This window comes from Liolophura sinensis, chromosome 9 (assembly GCF_032854445.1).
Source record: "Liolophura sinensis isolate JHLJ2023 chromosome 9, CUHK_Ljap_v2, whole genome shotgun sequence".
Lineage (NCBI taxonomy): Eukaryota > Metazoa > Mollusca > Polyplacophora > Chitonida > Chitonidae > Liolophura > Liolophura sinensis.
The window spans coordinates 8,707,231-8,724,882 of record NC_088303.1 but is presented as its reverse complement, the minus strand read 5'-3'; the positions used below and the strand labels follow the sequence as shown (position 1 = coordinate 8,724,882).

At 37.8% G+C, this 17,652-nt stretch overlaps 2 protein-coding genes across 3 annotated transcripts in view; one reads left to right on the top strand and one right to left on the bottom strand.

The window, feature by feature from the left end:
- Window positions 1-8,621, top strand: part of LOC135475526 (leucine-rich repeat and coiled-coil domain-containing protein 1-like) — a 199,378-nt gene extending 190,757 nt beyond the window's left edge. The window contains exons 14-21 of one of the 2 annotated variants that reach the window (XR_010445058.1): window positions 1,525-1,613; window positions 2,288-2,362; window positions 5,007-5,120; window positions 5,563-5,657; window positions 5,974-6,111; window positions 6,664-6,799; window positions 7,210-7,908; window positions 8,430-8,621. Coding sequence is in view for 1 of the 2 variants with exons in the window: in XM_064755451.1 (XP_064611521.1) it covers window positions 1,525-1,613; window positions 2,288-2,362; window positions 5,007-5,120; window positions 5,563-5,657; window positions 5,974-6,111; window positions 6,664-6,799; window positions 7,210-7,335 (773 nt within the window). In the remaining variant the exon portion in view is untranslated. The other variant, XM_064755451.1, reaches the window with a different exon arrangement.
- Window positions 8,622-9,362: 741 nt separating this feature from the next.
- LOC135475530 (transmembrane protein 170A-like) lies at window positions 9,363-17,417 on the bottom strand. Its single transcript, XM_064755454.1, has 4 exons — window positions 17,368-17,417; window positions 15,388-15,514; window positions 14,912-15,082; window positions 9,363-14,458 (listed from the first exon to the last, which is right to left on the bottom strand). The coding sequence occupies exons 2-4, from the start codon at window positions 15,482-15,484 to the stop codon at window positions 14,328-14,330; spliced, it is 399 nt and encodes a 132-aa protein (XP_064611524.1). The 5' UTR covers window positions 15,485-15,514; window positions 17,368-17,417; the 3' UTR covers window positions 9,363-14,327.
- Window positions 17,418-17,652: the final 235 nt, after the last annotated feature.

The window sequence follows — 17,652 nt, the reverse complement described above, 5'->3', positions numbered from 1 at the left end:
CCCAGCATATTTTTTACTTTAAAATGATATTTGCTGAGGTAATATTTGACCTTATTATTTATTTATTTATTGCTAAAGCTCTTTTGTCAGGACAGAAATAATACCACTTGTGTGACAAATTTTTTTTACATGTGCTGACATAATGGGGATCCCGTAAAACTCCCCCCACCAGTAACAAAAAAGCTGTGAACTCCTTTGTTCTTTCCTTTATTGCGTAACAATAATCGGTATATGTGTGCTCATAAAACACAAATCATGTGAAGTAGACATGACGAAAATGATGTGTTCTGCCGCACCTTCTGTTTAGCTTGTCCTCATGTCTCCCATTAAACCAGTCATACCGTCGAGTTCCTATCAGTATGTTACCATTCTGTCATGATGCTTGTTCATATACAATCATTAGATGATTTGTAGGTTTATTACGAATGTGTAAGGTGTATTACAGGGAAATTTAATTTTGTGAATGTGGTCTTTGTTTGTTACAGCATGTATGATATTTGGCATATTGTCTGTTTATGACGAATGTCTCTAATATTTGGTGTATTGTCTGAATATTATCGGAGTGTGATATTTGGTGTATTGTCTGTTGATTATAGCAGTGTCTGTGATATTTGTTGTAGTGTCTGTTCATTACGAGAATGTCTCTGATATTTGGTGTGTTGACTGTTGATTACAGGAGTGTCTCTGATATTTGGTCTATTGTCTGTTGATTATATCAGTGTCTGTGATATTTGCTGTAGTGTCTGTTCATTACGAGAATGTCTGTGATATTTGGTGTGTTGGCTGTTGATTACAGGAGTGTCTCTGATATTTGGTCTATTGTCTGTTGATTATAGCAGTGTCTGTGATATTTGATGTAGTGTCTGTTCATTACGAGAATGTCTCTGATATTTGGTGTTTTGCCTGTTGATTACAGGAGTGTCTCTGATATTTGGTCTATTGTCTGTTGATTATAGCAGTGTCTGTGATATTTGTTATAGTATCTGTTCATTACGAGAATGTCTGTGATATTTGGTGTTTTGTCTGTTGATTACAGGAGTGTCTCTGATATTTGTTGTATTGTCTGTTGATTATAGCAGTGTCTGTGATATTTGTTGTAGTGTCTGTTCATTACGAGAATGTATGTTCATTTCAGGAGTGTCTGATATTTGGTGTGTTGTCTGTTGATTACAGGAGTGTCTGACATTTGATGTATAGTCTGTTCACTACAGGAGTGTCTGATATTTGGTCTATTGTCTGTTCATTACAGGAGTGTCTGACATTTGATGTATAGTCTGTTCACTACAGGAGTGTCTGTGATATTTGATGTATTGTCTGTTAACTACAGGAGTGTCTGATATTTGGTGTATTGTCTGTTCATTACAGGAGTGTCTGATATTTGATGTATAGTCTGTTCACTACAGGAGTGTCTGTGATATTTGGTGTATTGTTCGTTCATTACAGGAGTGTCTCTGATATTTGGTGTATTGTCCGTTCATTACAGGAGAGTGCCTTGGTATTTGATGCTTTGTCTGTTCTTTACAGGGGCATCTCTGGCTCAGGACCGTGGCAGACTAGAATCTCAGATAGAAACTCTCCAATCAGAAATAACCATGACCAAGAAGCAGCTTGAGGTACTTGAAATCCTTTTCTTTTCAACTTTCTGTGGTTGGCATATCTTACCTACAGCCAGATAGAAACTCTCCAATCAGAAATAAGACTAGACCAAGAAGCAACGTGAGGTACTTGAAATCCTTTTACTTTTGAGCATGGAAATATTTTTTTGTTAATGTAAATACTTTTTTGTAAAGATCTTTGTGTTTGCAAAATCTAGCTTATAAAAATATTTGAAAGTTCTTTTAACAATGCAGATATTGCCGGTCATGTAAGGATGCTTATTTATGATCCATTATCTATGGCAGTAGGTGTTTGATTATATCAGAGATATAGGACATTTTTTCTTGGTTTACTTTTTTTTCTGTTTTTTTTTTTTTTAAGGTTGATCACATCTTTATACATAAGTCCTACAATGTACAAATATTGCTTAGCATTTATGAAGATACAACTTCATCTGCATCATTACACCTATAGCTGTGATGGATAAAGTGGGACGTTTTCAGCTCAGTGTGTGTAAGGAATTTGTTAGTGTCCCTAGTGCGAAATTACGTCATCACACATGGACAAGATTCTTCGAGAAAAAAAATCATGAAAGAAAAACAGTAAGAAATATTTTTTAATTTCATTTTCTTACAATTTACCCTTTCTGTTAATTAACTTTCGATACAGTTTTAATTATTTCTGTTGTCAGAGAGAGGCAGACAGTGTGAAAATCAAAACTAAAATGTTGGAGGATCAGACAGAGACCATAAGGAAACTGAAACAGGTTTGTAAGGATAAAGGGTGCAATAACTAGTTCAAAGTATTGTTAGGAGGCACGAGTGCAGGTTCAAAACCAGCCTCAGACATGATATTTTGTTGATTCCCTCATTCTCTCTGCTTTGTTGAGGCTCTCGGGACAATAAACGGTCGACAAAGGTCCTGTGGATGTTTGTACAGTCTACTGTTTATTGAAGATCTCTTGTCTTCCACCAGTATGCTGTGCATATCTGTATGTCACATGTGGATTTATTTATTTATTTATTTATTTATTTATTTATTTATTTGATTGAATGATGCTTTATGCCATTCTCAAGAATATTTCACTTATACGACGGCGGCCAGCATTATGGTGGGTGGAAACCGGGCAGAGCCCTGGGGAAACCCATGACCATCCGCAGGTTGCTGGCAGACCTTCCCACGTACAGCTGGACTTGAACTCACAGCGACTGCATTGGTGAGAGACTCGTGGGTCATTATACTGCGCTAGCATGCTAACGAGCTGAGCCATCCCATGTGGAAAGTTCATCAGTAATTGCCAAAGGTTAATGGTTTACCCTGGGCACATTGTATCAATGAAAGATTCATTAGTATGGTGTTAATAAACAATCAAACCAAGCAAAAATATTTAAGTACAAAATTTGCTCTAAAATGTAAATTGTTTGTATATTATCTTGATCATTTTATTTTTCATTTTTCATTTTAACGCTGCCATTAGCTTAATGTTAAGTGAGTTCTGTATAAATCTAAAGTTCGTGCCTTGATAAGTTTCACTGAAATGTGCTTTGTATATTTGCATTTTAGAGTGCTTGTAGTGGAAAAGAATATGAAAAAATAAGTGGCGTGTTTCTTTTGAGGGGTACAGTAACATGGTTACTTTGAGACAGCCACCTCTTCACTTCCTGATAGGCATGTCAAAGTGAAAGTAATTTTCCTGAATTTCTGAAAAGTGCTCATGAAAAATTGAGAGATGACTCCCAAAATGCCTGGAATGCCGGAATTCAAATTCAGTTTATGTCGTCCCTGATCATGAAATATGAGTGTTGTGTCAGAAAAAACCAAAAATAAGAAAAAGTACCTATTATCCGTTAAAATGCCACCAACATGCTCATATGACATAATGGTTAAATATCTTCATATCGAACATCAAAAAGTGACACCTAGCCATCTTTCGCCAAAAAAAAAAATACGCACCATACACATTTTGAAGCACAATGTAACTATGACAGAGTGATCTCCCTTTCATCATTATATAGCACATCACAGTAGCTAGGCACAATTAATCTTTTAGTTTTAACATTTTGTGGTAAAGTGCATATAAAAATCTAAACAGGATTACATTAATGTTCTAAATCACGTTCTTGGTTGTCAAATATTGCCGAAAGGATAGTATTCCGGTGATAGTGTTGTGTTAATATGAACTTTGCCATATTAAAAGATATAGGCAAGTATCCCTATTTTGTTGTGAATCTGCAAAATCATTTAGCACAGAACTGGGACATCACGTTGTTGAATTGTGGCTAGTGAATGGGCTATTATGAGGCTAGAGCAAATGTCTGAGCATGGAGGAAGTTATAAGATAAGTACAGTTGTGCAATTGAAAATTTGGCAGTTGGGGGGGGGAGGGGGGGGGGGGTGCAACTTGTTCTAGATCGTTGTTAGAGTGATTTCCCCTTAGCTTTTTTAAACAATCCCCAACTTTCTGTTGACTTTTTCATACTGAGGAGCATAACAATTACTACACTAACTGCACTTCTTTTAATATTATGGAACAGGTAATGTTTATACCTAGGTACGTGTAAAAATACCTGAAATGTTGTATTGGCTTTTAAAGTTTTCAAAAAACATATTTTGGTTATGAAACTTGCTTTAATAGTGAAGGAAACTGGACCAAGGCTGTGAGAAAACACTGCACTCTTCCCTCACGTCCTCACATAAGTCTGTAGCTTAATCAGTTATTGAACATGACTTGATTAGGAATATAAAACATACCAGATCTGAGGGCTAGATAGGTCTAGCACTACAGGTCTAAGTTTAGGAGCTGGCTGGCCGTTTTGCAAGTCAGACAGTCAGATATACATCCTATCTTTTAACATGGAGCACCAAGGGGGACCAACTTGTTCTTCATTCTGCTCAGAGTGATTTCCCCTTTGACTTATTGCATTTCAGACCTCAGCGTATTCCTTTATATTTAGGAAAGAATTCGTATATTTTCCCTATATTTTCAATAAATACCTCCTACTTTTCCTCCTATGTTTTTGCAGAAAGTTACTCTGAGGGCTGTGATTTGTTTATTTATTTGATTGGTGTTTTATGCCATGTTGAAGAATATTTCACTTACACAACAGCATTATTGTGGGAGGAAACCGGGCAGAGTCCCTTAGGCTTATTAAACAGTCCCCAACCTGCAGTCTGTTGTATATGAAGAAAGCCAAGAAGTGAATTACTCTGGTTACAACCCATGTTAATACTAAGTTTGCATGTAATGTACGTGTATCTAAATAACATGAGGCCTAAGTGCAAGACAAAGGCACAGATTACGCCTACAAGATGACATTTTTGCTGGAACTGTTGTGAATTTGCTCTTGTTCATGAATATCTGATGTTTACAGTGGTGGAAATGATTGGTGGTGTATTGAATGTGGTTACAGGCTGTCATAGAGAGAGAAGAAGAGGTAAAGAAAAGTCGTGAAGAAGGCCTGAGTATTCAGAGACAGTTAGAGGACCAGCTGATGGAAGAAAAGACCGCCATTCAGGATTTACAGGTGCCAGTACTACACACAGGGAGGCAATTCATGCAGAACTAAATGATGTTTAAATGCATATTTATTTCATTGGCTGGAATCATTGTGCAGCAGTCCAAGCTGACATGCCAGCAGAAACTCATAGACAACTGTTGATTATTGTTAAGATAGAGTGTAGTGGAATCCTCATTGACTTGTCACGGCCAATTTACCCCCGAATGAAGAACTTCCAGACTCAAATCCAGCTCTCTTGAGGCTTATCAGGTGTGTAGCCACACAAGAGCAGTGGTTTTCTCTCCCAATAAAAATACTAATGTCTTAGGTATGAAAGAGAAAATTTTTTTCTTAGTATGGCCTAATGAAATAAATAGGGATCTGGATATGTTCTACCAACAAACTTGGAATAAGGTCTTTGCAAAAGCCAGAATTCAACACCATTTTGCTGTTGTATGTTTGATCGCAGGACACGGCGGATCAGCTGAAGGCTCGTAAAGAGGAACTCAAACAGGAAGTGACAGAGCTACGCAATGAACTGGAGGAGTCCAAGCGTGCTCACAGGTAAGTCAGGTGTCATTGATTGATCGATGTTAGTCCACCTGAGTGGTTAGTGTACAGTCTAATCCAAAAACAAAATTCCAGTTGATGTTTTCATACGTTATTTTACATATTGTTCAGGGGAAATTGGCTGCTGTGGAATGTCAGTTGCATACATGCAGTGTTAAATCAATAATATCATCCATAAAATTACACAAAATATGGTGTAACTTCAGGAATATATTTAAATCTTGAGCTAATCTTGCCAAAGCAAAACAAAAAAAATATATCACTTTTAAAGCAACTAAATATTTTTCTTTTATTTTTATTTCTTTCACAGTATATTGAATAAGCGCTGGAAGGACAAGTCTGATCTGATTGGTCAGTTAGAGCAGCAGGTTCATCAGATGAAGGACACCTGGGAGGCCAAGGAGAAAAAGCTGATGAAAGAAAGAGACGAGTCTGTGGATAGGGCCAGGTAAGAGCCACTCACAAACAGGCTTACATACATGTAGATGTAAAATGCTATGGTTATGCTATGCTGTATTTGCCCTAAGTTTTTTGGTGCTGAAATTTAACATTTTTAATTTTTAACATTTTTTCCAAACATACCTGGAAACAGGTTTCTAAAATCAAAAGAATGAGAATCAGGCAAATTGAGTAACTTGATGACATGAGTGAAAGAACTAAAACATAACACCTTAACTTTACATATTGCCAAGGGGGCCTCCATGTCCGGGATGGTTAGCATACCAGGGCGGCACAACGACCCAGGGACATCTCACCAATGCGGCTGCTGTGAGTTCAAATCCAGCTCATGCTGGCTTCCTCTCCAGCCACGCTTGGGAAGGTCTCCCAGCAACCTGTGGATGCTTGTGGCTCTGCCCAGTTTCTTCCTACCATAATGATGGAGGCCTGAGTGCGGCATAAAATACCAAGCAAATCAAATAAATCACAACCCCAACATTTGGAATGATATTAAAATGAGCCCGTAGAAGTCTTACATATCATTCTGATCTCACCATTGCAGTGTTGCTGTAGAGAAGCTACGGAGTATTGATGATGCCTTCAGACACCAACTTGATACCAAGGAACAACAGCATAGGGAAGAGATGGACAGATTGGAGAGAGAGAAACAAACAGAAATAGACCAGGCTTACAAAAAGGTAAAGTGCAATGCCCATGCCAATGTACTTCAGCACTGAATAAGTGTACCTTATTATCCAATGAAGGCTGGAGGAATTTTAGTTCAGTGCTTGCTAGAAGCCCTCTGTGTGCTTGTGGTGAGCTTGAATCATGCCATGAATAATGTTTAGCGTGGTTCCATGATTGTAGTTGACAAAAACAGAACAGCTCAGTGGATAGTGGCATGTACAACGCCTTTCTGAGGCAATTTCTCAGCTCCAGCCAGAAGTTACAGTACCAGTTCCTGAGTTCTTTTTGTGAGTTCTTGACTTGTTACGCAGTTTATGCATCCAACAGTAACAGCTCAGCTCAGCTCAGCTCTGTGAAGTGTTGACATTGTTTTCTGCCTCCGGATTGATTATTTGTAAAAGGTTTTGAAACTTTTTTTCAGGTGGCCGCAGTGGAGGACGAGATGAGATGTTTGTTACAAGAGACAGAAGCAAACAAGAGAGGGATGGAGGAGAAGGTGAAGAGGTTAACACAGGCCTTCTCTGACCTTCAGACTGGGCTGGGCTGACCATCAGGCAAGGCTGCGCTGACCTTCAAGGTGAAACCAAGATGACCCTCAGACAAACCTCATGTCTTCTATTTAGGAGGTGCGTAGGTGAACCCTTGACGTTCTGGTGATCTTTAAGTGGGATTTGAAGAACCTTCACATTGAGTTTGCATGACCTTGGAGACAAAGACCTTGAGACTGTGTTAGGAAGACATTCATTTGTGTTTATAATGACCTTCAGACTGAGTCTGAGGAATCATCACGCAGGACAATGGTGGAGGGACCTTAGGGTTGAGCAAAGATGTCCATCAGTCCAAGCTTAACTGAAAAGCGCTAAATACAGGATATGTGCCTTGCCATGGGTAAAGAATTCGCTGAGAAAATTTGACAGCCAGCTTTGTGTCAGACCAGTGGGATGGACAGTTCTGTGTCAGACACAAAGTGGGATTAAACTAGTTAATAGCCTGAGCAGACCTGAGACAGGCATTCCTGAAATCAACAGCATATACATGCACATGAGCCTGCTTTAATAATACCAGAGTTGAATGGTTTGGTGTGGTATCTACATTGAAGCCAGATGTACACTGGAGTCCTGTATCTTTTTGGCCTCCTTAGGTCATACAGATCCAACATATACGTATGTCCTAGCAGCAAAATGTAGTAGTAAGTTCTTTTTGAGCTGACATTTTGTATATACCCAAATACGCAATTTATGTTTTGTATATACCCAGTAGATGTATAGATGTATCTATGAATCTAAGTTGTTCCAAATATTTATTGAATAACTGTATAGCACAGATATTATGATTGGAAATTCATGACATTCGGAGACAAAATGTAAGAATTTGTGAAATATTCTCAAAATCAATCAACATTTGTTCACAAAGTATATATCTAGTTAAAAATCAGTGTTTTATAATCAGTGTGTTTTTTAATCAATATGACTGATACACAGTATACTTTTGTATTTTCAAAGGCATCCCTGAAATCCAGTATTTTGTAGTTCTTATAATTAAAATATGAGCAAAAATGTTCATATAACTTATTTTACTTCAAACTTTGTGTCAGTATGAATGTCCTCACTTTCACAACACTTTCCTCACATTAATGTTCAGAAATATTGCGACTTACTGAAAGGGTGACCAACATTGACTCCCGAAGTCTTCTGCAGTCACAAAACCTTGCTGGTCAAAGACTTGTGGTACGTCTCAAGTTGAGCATGCTCCAAAACACACATATCATAGGTAGGCAAGATTTCAGTCACAATGGAACATCCAAATGCATGTACATGTATTTATTTATTTGATCTTTCTTTCATGCCACTCACACATTTAACCAGATTGTAAACAAGCAACCTTACAGGTGAACTTTGCCATGGACGCAGCCAGTGCACACACCATATTGGGGGAAAGACAAATAGTTAAAGAATATTAAAATTGTATTAAATGTCACATAGATGTTTTTAACTGCTTTTTGTGACCCATGAACAGAGAGGGGCCCAAATGGCCAGGACAAAACCTGCACAAGTCTTAGTGATTGAAGGACAAGACTCTTAACTACCCATCAAAGACCTGTTCCTTGACAGGATGTTGACCAGCACAGACAGTTCAGGGGTATCTGCCAGATGCACATGGTGTGTTTTAATTTTAAGTTGATATGTTCTCTATTTGAGTCCGAGAAGAAATGAGAAGAGCCTATTGTGTGAACTTTATTTATTTGATTCATGTATTACTCTGCACTCAAGAATTTTTCATTTATATGACTGCAGCCAACATTGTGGTGGGAGGAAAGTGGGCAGAGCCAGGGAGAAACCCACGACCATCTGCAGGTTTCTGGTAGACCATCTCACATACAGCCAGAGATGAAGCCAGCATGAGCTGGACTTGAACTCAGAGACCAAATTGGTTAGACTCCCGGGTTATTTCGCTGCTGTGGCGTGCTGACCATCTTGGCCACAAAGGCCTCGTGAACTTTAGGCTTTTATATAACTTCAGGTTCCAGAGAAACAAAAACCATGACCATTTTATACCTAAGATGAAGAATGACGATTTGTGGTAAAAAATATTATTATTTATTTGTTACAAATCAAACACACTACTACATGCCTACACCTTAAGGTGAATTGAACATTCATATGTTAATAATTAAAATATTTTGTCTTTTTCTGTAACAAAATGCAAATCAAACCCATTATCATGACGCTATTCTAACTGACGGACATTAACAATGCTCTACAGTGCCATGTAAACCTGAACAAATTGTATATTTGCTCGTGAACAACACAGCTGAACAAAATCTCCCAATGGAACAACACACTATAAAAGCAGACTACAGTACATCAAAACTTCCATCTCCCATGTACCACAACAATTACATCAAAACTTCCATCCCTCGTGTACCACAACAATTACATCAAAATTGCCATCCCCCATGTACCACAACAATTATATCAAAACTTCCATCCTCCATGTACCACAACAATTACATCAAAACTTCCATCCCTCATGTACAACAACAATTACATCAACACTTCCATCCCCCATGTACAACAAAAATTACATCAAAACTTCCTTCCCCTACGTACCACAATTACATCAAAACTTCCTTACCTCGTGTACCACAATTACATCAAAACTTCCTTCCCTCGTGTACAACAATTACACCAACACTATAAAAGCAGACTACAGTACATCAAAACTTCCATTCTCCATGTACCACAACAATTACATCAAAACTTCCATCCCTCATGTACCACAACAATTACATCAAAACTGCCATCCCCCATGTACCACAACAATTATATCAAAACTTCCATCCCTCGTGTACAACAACAAATACATCAACACTTCCATCCCCCATGTACAACAAAAATTACATCAAAACTTGCTTTCCCTACGTACCACAATTACACTGAAACTTCCTTCCCTCGTGTACCACAATTACATCAAAACTTCCTTCCCCTGTGTACCCCGACAATTGCATCAAAACTTCCTTCCCGTGTTCCACGACAATTACATCCAAACTTCCTTCCCCTGTGTACCATAATTACATCCAAACTTCCTTCCCTTGTGTACCACAATTACATCAAAACTTCCTTCCCCTGTGTACCACGACAATTACTTCAAAACTTCCTTCCCCTGTGTACCCAGCAATTACACCAAAACTTCATTCCCGTGTACCACGACATTTACATCAAAACTTCATTCCCCTGTGTACCACAACAAAACTTCCCTCATACCACAACAATTACATCAAAACTTCCTTCCCTCGTGTACCACAATTACATCAAAACTTCCTTCCCGTGTACCACGACAATTACATCAAAACTTCCTTCCCCTGTGTACCACAATAATTACATCAAAACTTCCTTCCCGTGTTCCATCAAAACTTCCTTCTCCTGTGTACCATAACAATTACATCAAAACTTCCCTTGTACCACAACAATTACATCAAAACAACAATTAATCCATTAGAATTTCATAACAGTACATTTATGCAAAATACCCTGAAGTATGTATATGATATTGTTATCTATTATATTACATCATTTATGTACAAAAAACAAATTTGCCCCGCCAGTCATTACTAGCTGTGTAGGCCTGTAATCTGAATGTGTGATTGTGTTGCTATGTGCAGTTAGATAATAATGATAATTGAAGATATACATGTACACATGTTACAGTGTACGTTGACACATACACATGTGCGAGTGGCATGGCATTTCCCATAATCTACCAAACATTCATTATACACATAAATTTTAATTTCTGGTTACATGTGGATTTCTGACTGGGTTAAGTGTACAAAGTGGAAGATACACTTTCCTAGTGAATCTAGAATATGTTTACATGTAACTTCAATATAAATATTCTCATTCATATCAGTTTAAAGCTTATATACAGGTAGCCTACATGTATGTATGAATTATCGGAGGCAATGTGTTAAAGTCAGCACATCAAACTTCTATGAATAAGAAATGCATTTGACCTTGAGTGCAGGGTTCATTTTTACAAAGGTTTATAACTTAATTTTTCATAACACGAATCCACATATCTTGAGAGAATGTACATGTAAGTACACTATAGAGTATGAGAAAAAAATTTAGAAGTTTTTACAAATGTAGAAAGTCTGCCACTGCCTCACCTGCATGATAGGAAAGGTAGCACAAACAGGGGAATGATGGGGAATTTTTATGGTGCAATGACTGAGATAATTGTTACAATTTTTCACCAAAGTTTCAGAACCAAATGCAATATTTCATGTCATTTGCCTCTGAATATGCAATTTTGGAGGAACATTTTAGGTCATTTGAGGTATTTATATTTCATTTTTACCAGTGGTAATTTACAGTGTTCTAGTCACCACTGAGTGATGCATGTCTACTGATCTCTAATACAATGTTGATATAGCTGACATAAACTGTGTTTCACCTAAAGTTTGCTACATATATATAAAAATGTACTTTCAGATGCACATAAATGCCTTTAAACGATACTTTTGATGACAACAGTTAAGTTTTTCTGATAATTCCTAGAACTGTGTAACAAAAAACTCATGCTAGAAAAGCTCTAAACAATATTGCAAGTTTCTGAAAACATTTGAAGTGACAGTTAAAAACATCTAAAATACATGGCAACATACATTAATTTTTATGCAATTGGATTCTAAATTCATGGATTTCTGATAAAAAAAAATTATTCTGTTAAAAAAATCTATTAAAAATGTAAGGTGTAGATCTTAAAATGATACCAATCTGTTTTTACACGGTGTTAAAACTATATGAACACCCAGTTAAGTTACCCAAAACCAGCATACTCAAAACAATAAAACTACATGTAAAATAATACACATCATTTGCAGCATTTAGCATTTACAGATTAATAAATGTTCAGGTCCGTAAGAATAACAAAACTGTGTTCTAAGCAAATCAATCAAATGTAAGTAAAATAGATCAATGTGTGCATTGCTGTACACCAGTTAAATGGTGTTCACACAGCCATTTTGCGTTGAAATCGCTTTAATCTTCTTTACAAAAACAAAAATATATGAAGTTGTGTGATGAAACTTGGCAGGTATTGTACCACCACAATGTACAGAATCAGCAGGCCGTATTCTAATAATTATTGATTATTGCATTTAAGAGTTCAAGGGCCCGAATTCTCATTGAGACGCAACTGGGATATATCTAATAAGAAGGATGCAAGCATTTTTTTTTTTTTTTTATCGCCGCTTGTTTTAGTTTTTTACTGTATTGATTCAGCAAAAACCTGCACAAAGAGGATAAGTCTCCATTTATGATGGTCATTCGGGTCAAAGTTGGACTGACCACTGTTCATAAAACAAGGCAAAGGCAGATATGGACAATAAACTAAGCAGTTTAGGTCCAAATTACTAAAGGAAGGAAACGTTCCACACTATGACACAAAATGATATTAATCATAATTTATGCGTTCAGAGAGACTGATGTTGATGCTGTGTGGTTCACTTAAAGGCATCAGGGCATCCGGCTGGGCAGAAGCACATGATGTAACGTGGTGTAAGCATACATCAAATTGTGGTTAAGTAACTTTAATAATAACCATCATTCACTCCATTACAACTTGCAGGCATGTAAAACCTGACTCACTGATTTCGGGTTGTTGGTGTTCATTCAGAGAATTTAGGAACATCGTCTTTGGGTGAACCGTCGTCTCCTGGGTGAAAGCACAGATGTGTACATCTCGCTGAGGTAGTGTTAGATACTATGGCAGGCTGGATTGTCAGTGTATTTCACAGCGGTCTATACTGATGCTGGAATTTATGAGCATACCTGTAGTATGTGGAACCATTATGACAATGGCAGTAATAAAATACTGCTTGAGGTAACCATGTCTACACATGCACACTTAACTTTTTGAGTATTTTCATCATATAGTAGTGGATATAATTACAGACAATATGACATTCCTTTGGAACATAAAGATGTACACTGATGTTCTGCTCTTAGAGTAACCGTTCAGCCGTGATCCTACTCATATACCTTCACAAAGACATTAACTGTACATTAGGTAATTTCATATGCAACTCTTGACACAAGCATACACTGCCTTCCACAAAAACACATTTATGAAGCACATGTAGATAACTAGCTAACAACAATCATTCCTGCATCACATAATAACCCCCATGTGACTGCTGAGTAAACATGCAGCTATGTTCCCAACAGCTGTCAGACCTTGCTGATCATCATTTAATTAGAAGGAATTCCTAATTGAAAGATGCATGTTTGCTGACTCTTTTTTTAGTATAAATTTTTTCACAACAGTCTGAAATGCTCAAGCTCTCAAGGCATTTACTGATAAATTAGATTCAGTCAACAACTGTTCCTTGTGTCGTGGCTGACTTTCCAGGGCAATAACATTGCAGTGATGCAAACAGAAGCTGGATCCATACAACAGGTCTTTAACAATGAGCCGGGAATTTCAATCATAGCAATTAGTCAGTCGAGTCCCTTCCTGAAGTGAATGCCAAGTCATACCCTAAGGAAGTGGGAATCTGTTGGCTTTTTTATTTGTTGACGATGAAATGTTACCTACCCCCAAACAAAGCAAATTTTCATCTTCACCCAAACCCTGAAAATATCAGGTGTAGCACTTTTACACAAAATTTGGCAATGAGAAATTATATTTACTCTGTCAAACCCTGTAAACCTGGAGTAATGGTTTCTGACAAGTCACTTGTCTTCCTTTGGAGGAGAACCTAAATTAGCCTTAGCTCAAACAAAGACAGTATGACGTAAAGTGGTACAACACAGCTTATGCTTTCCTGCGGTAATAGCAATCACAGGAGGACAAGTTTTAATGGTTGTTTCTGCAAAAGTTTTCCATATCCAGGAACCAGAAGTATCCCTCAAGTGTCGTGATCATGACTTTCAGGTGACCTCTGCTGACTGGTCACCATAGTGATGTGGGATGAACAGGGAGGCATGATGGGTAAAGGCTTGTCTCCTGTTGCCATGGAGATTGAGGTTGTGGTCACAATGTTGCTAGGATGCGTGTAAATGAGATGAAGACCATGACGATGGTTTGACCTACTCCCCAGACGAGGGCGTAGAATGGGGCCATGGTGAAGCCTGAGGCTCTGTACACGCCAGCGATGGCCGCACCTGAAACAATCAACCAACCTAACATTAAAGTATGGAAATATAATTGTAAATGATTCCCTGAGATGCATCTTGGTAACTTACAAATCACCAAATCATCATCAGACTGGGCATTTGAGCTGAACACCTTTTCTGGATTCCTATGTGTATAGTGACACAGTGCTTTAAAATAAAGTCAAAAGCCATTTGGATTTTTTACAAAGTTCAGACACTCCCACAGGCATTTCATTCAACGGTTACAATTGTCTGTATCTGTACTTCGGTCTGTTTACAAATCATCACGAAAAACGTCTTTAAACAGACTATGGAGCCTTTTGCTTGACACAAGTGTGTCAATAAGGGACACTAACATCATGGGTTTGGAAAATGATCAGTTCCTTAGTATATGAATGAACCACTCAGTTAAACTGTATGTACAGGTGGATGGACTGTAGGAAAGGATATCAAGTCACTCACTTGTTACAGCACCCCCTGTGATAGGAGACAGGATCCCCATCGCTAGAACCACCAGAGGGATCCAGCGACCTAACTTGTGCTTGCGCAGCCGAAAAAACCCGATAAAAGAGGCAATGGCATGGACGAAGAAAGAGGAGACCAAGGCCCAGACAAACACCTGATACCAGATCTCTGTAGGAAATCAGATACACACAAACATTAGAGATAAAATTTATAACAGGATCTAACTCTACCATAACAGTCAGAGATTGTATTTATAAATGTATTTACTTGTTTGACTGAAGACGAACACCATACATTCACTACCCATTTCCTTAACTGTCATGACGTGACTTAATCATTTACACTATGTGTTTTAATTCTCTCACCAGATTTTTCATAGTTTCGTATTTTTACACTTATCTCACCGAAGAAATGTAACAATTGGTAAATTTGAAAGTCCACATTGATTCAAACCAAACACGTATTGTATTTACCTCCAAATCCATTTAGAGGATCATTAGATGTAAGACCTATAACATTGACAAAGGAATCCAGATTTTCTGCCTGGAAATCATCTCCAGATGAGCCCATAGTCTTTATGGCTACATTCCATCACAGCTTCTGCAGGAAGAAATGTCAGCACGCTCATAATAATATGCTTACAGTTTCCAGTACAAATGCACAATCAATACTGATCGACTGGAAGAGGATTCAACGGAATAAAAGAACAGCCAGTTAAGTTACGGTAGAATGTCACAAGTCACAATGAGAAGAAAAGCTTGATAAGAAATGAGTATGTATATTAAACATTAGGATGAACTAGAGTTATAAAGGTTTGTGAAATTTTCCTAGACAGGCTATACACACTACACTAGAATAGTATGGCTCGGTCGGCTATGTGCAAATGAGTGTTATGTATTTGCACACTATTGGGGCAAACTTACATGCAGAAATAGCCAACAAATCAGCTGGTGAACTTTTGATATTGGATAGGATCTAGTTCACAGCATAACACAAACCTGTCCTCCCACATCAAAAGTCTACTATTGCTACTATATTGGACTGAATGGGGGGAACAGGACCTAGCCATGACGATGCGAGCACCAGAACAAATATAAAAATGCAAACTTAGTCATTCAGAGCTATGTGGACAACAGGTCTTTTTGCTGGTGCCTTTAATGCACAAGACTTGCTAGATAATAAAGACAATCAATCTGGACCTTCACTGAGTATGATATTAACACTGTTAGCGTTAAGACTCCAACGACACTAGGCCAGTATAACTAAAAGACAAGGAGTTGGAGTCTTAAGGGGCTAGCCATCAATAGTTCAATTCAATTAAACGCTGAGGTTCGCTTTCAGCAATTTCTTTTATTTACTTTCTTTAACATTTAATCCTTGAATAAAAAAATCCAGTAGCTCCATTCTGCAAAGCAGTTTGCGGAATGAAGTAGGCCCATAAAGCCACTCTAAAAAAGCAGCAAAAGGGTCCTTTCAATTACTCATACACATTTAAATCTAGACTGGCTCTTTTCAGACTAGTGCAGAAAATCTGATAAAGTGTTGATCTTTTTTGTTTCTTTAAAATTGTTGTGTCCACATGCGACATTTTGGGTGCATCCAAAATCCAGATTGTATCTGAGGCCAAGGTCAGAAAACATGGATAACAAAGAAGGTGCTCACATGATTAACACAAGTTTTGACTGGAACCTTTAGAATTCATTTTTCTCGCTTGACTGACTGGGGAAACTGTTCTTTCCGTTATATGTCAAGATGACTGATCAAATCATCAATATAGTTGTCATTTAACAGTGGTTTCATGGTCTTGTCTTGTAAGGTTGATTTCTGTGTCTTTTGACACGCAGTTCAGAGATTTTAGCCTCGCCATGACAGGACAATCATATTTTGAGAGAGAAATGTTTCTGTGAATTTCAACAACATTTGAACTCAGGGAATGGATTGACACTTGCAGGAATGGTCATAAAGGTTCTATTCTCTTTAATGCACACCAGAAATTGGAGTGTGCAGGCGTTTTAAAGTGGATTTAAAGGCCAACTTGGTTCCATAAAGTGCCTTGCAGGAGGGAACTACCGTTTTTTTAATTCAACGATTATACAGTGAGGCAGCTAAATATTAGAAATTGTTGAAAATAGACCTCAACCTCTAACTGCACTAGTCTATTACTATGTCGCAAGAAAAGTTGCAAGTCTTAACCACCATCAACTATTGTGTGCGGGTGAGCGTGGACACGTCGGTGTTTTGCACATACTACATTACCTCACATGGTTAGAAGAATGATCATGATATGATAATCAAATGACAGAGTAAGCGTTGTTCCTCAACATGGGTTATATTGATAAGAGGTCCAGTTTTCGTATGCAGGCATACTTCAAAAAATATCGCTGAGGCGAGGTTACATATATAAATTTACCTAATAGAAATGCGACGCAAGGTACAAAAGAAAGTGAGCATACCAAATGGGACTTGATACCGAAGGTCATTACGCAGGATAGTGGGATTCAACGACATAATTTAACATTGACACTTGTCAGAGCCGATCTGTCAACGTGACGCCATTTTGATCTCCGCTCTGGAAATCGTTCAGTTTCACATTTGAGTGGGTGGAATTGTCGTAACGTTTAAAGTAATTGTCCGAAGGTAATGTTAAATTCTTGCACGGTAAAATTAAAACACTATTTAATTTTTACTATTCGATAAAATTATTTTCACCAAATAATTTCTGAGGTCATTGCGTAGTT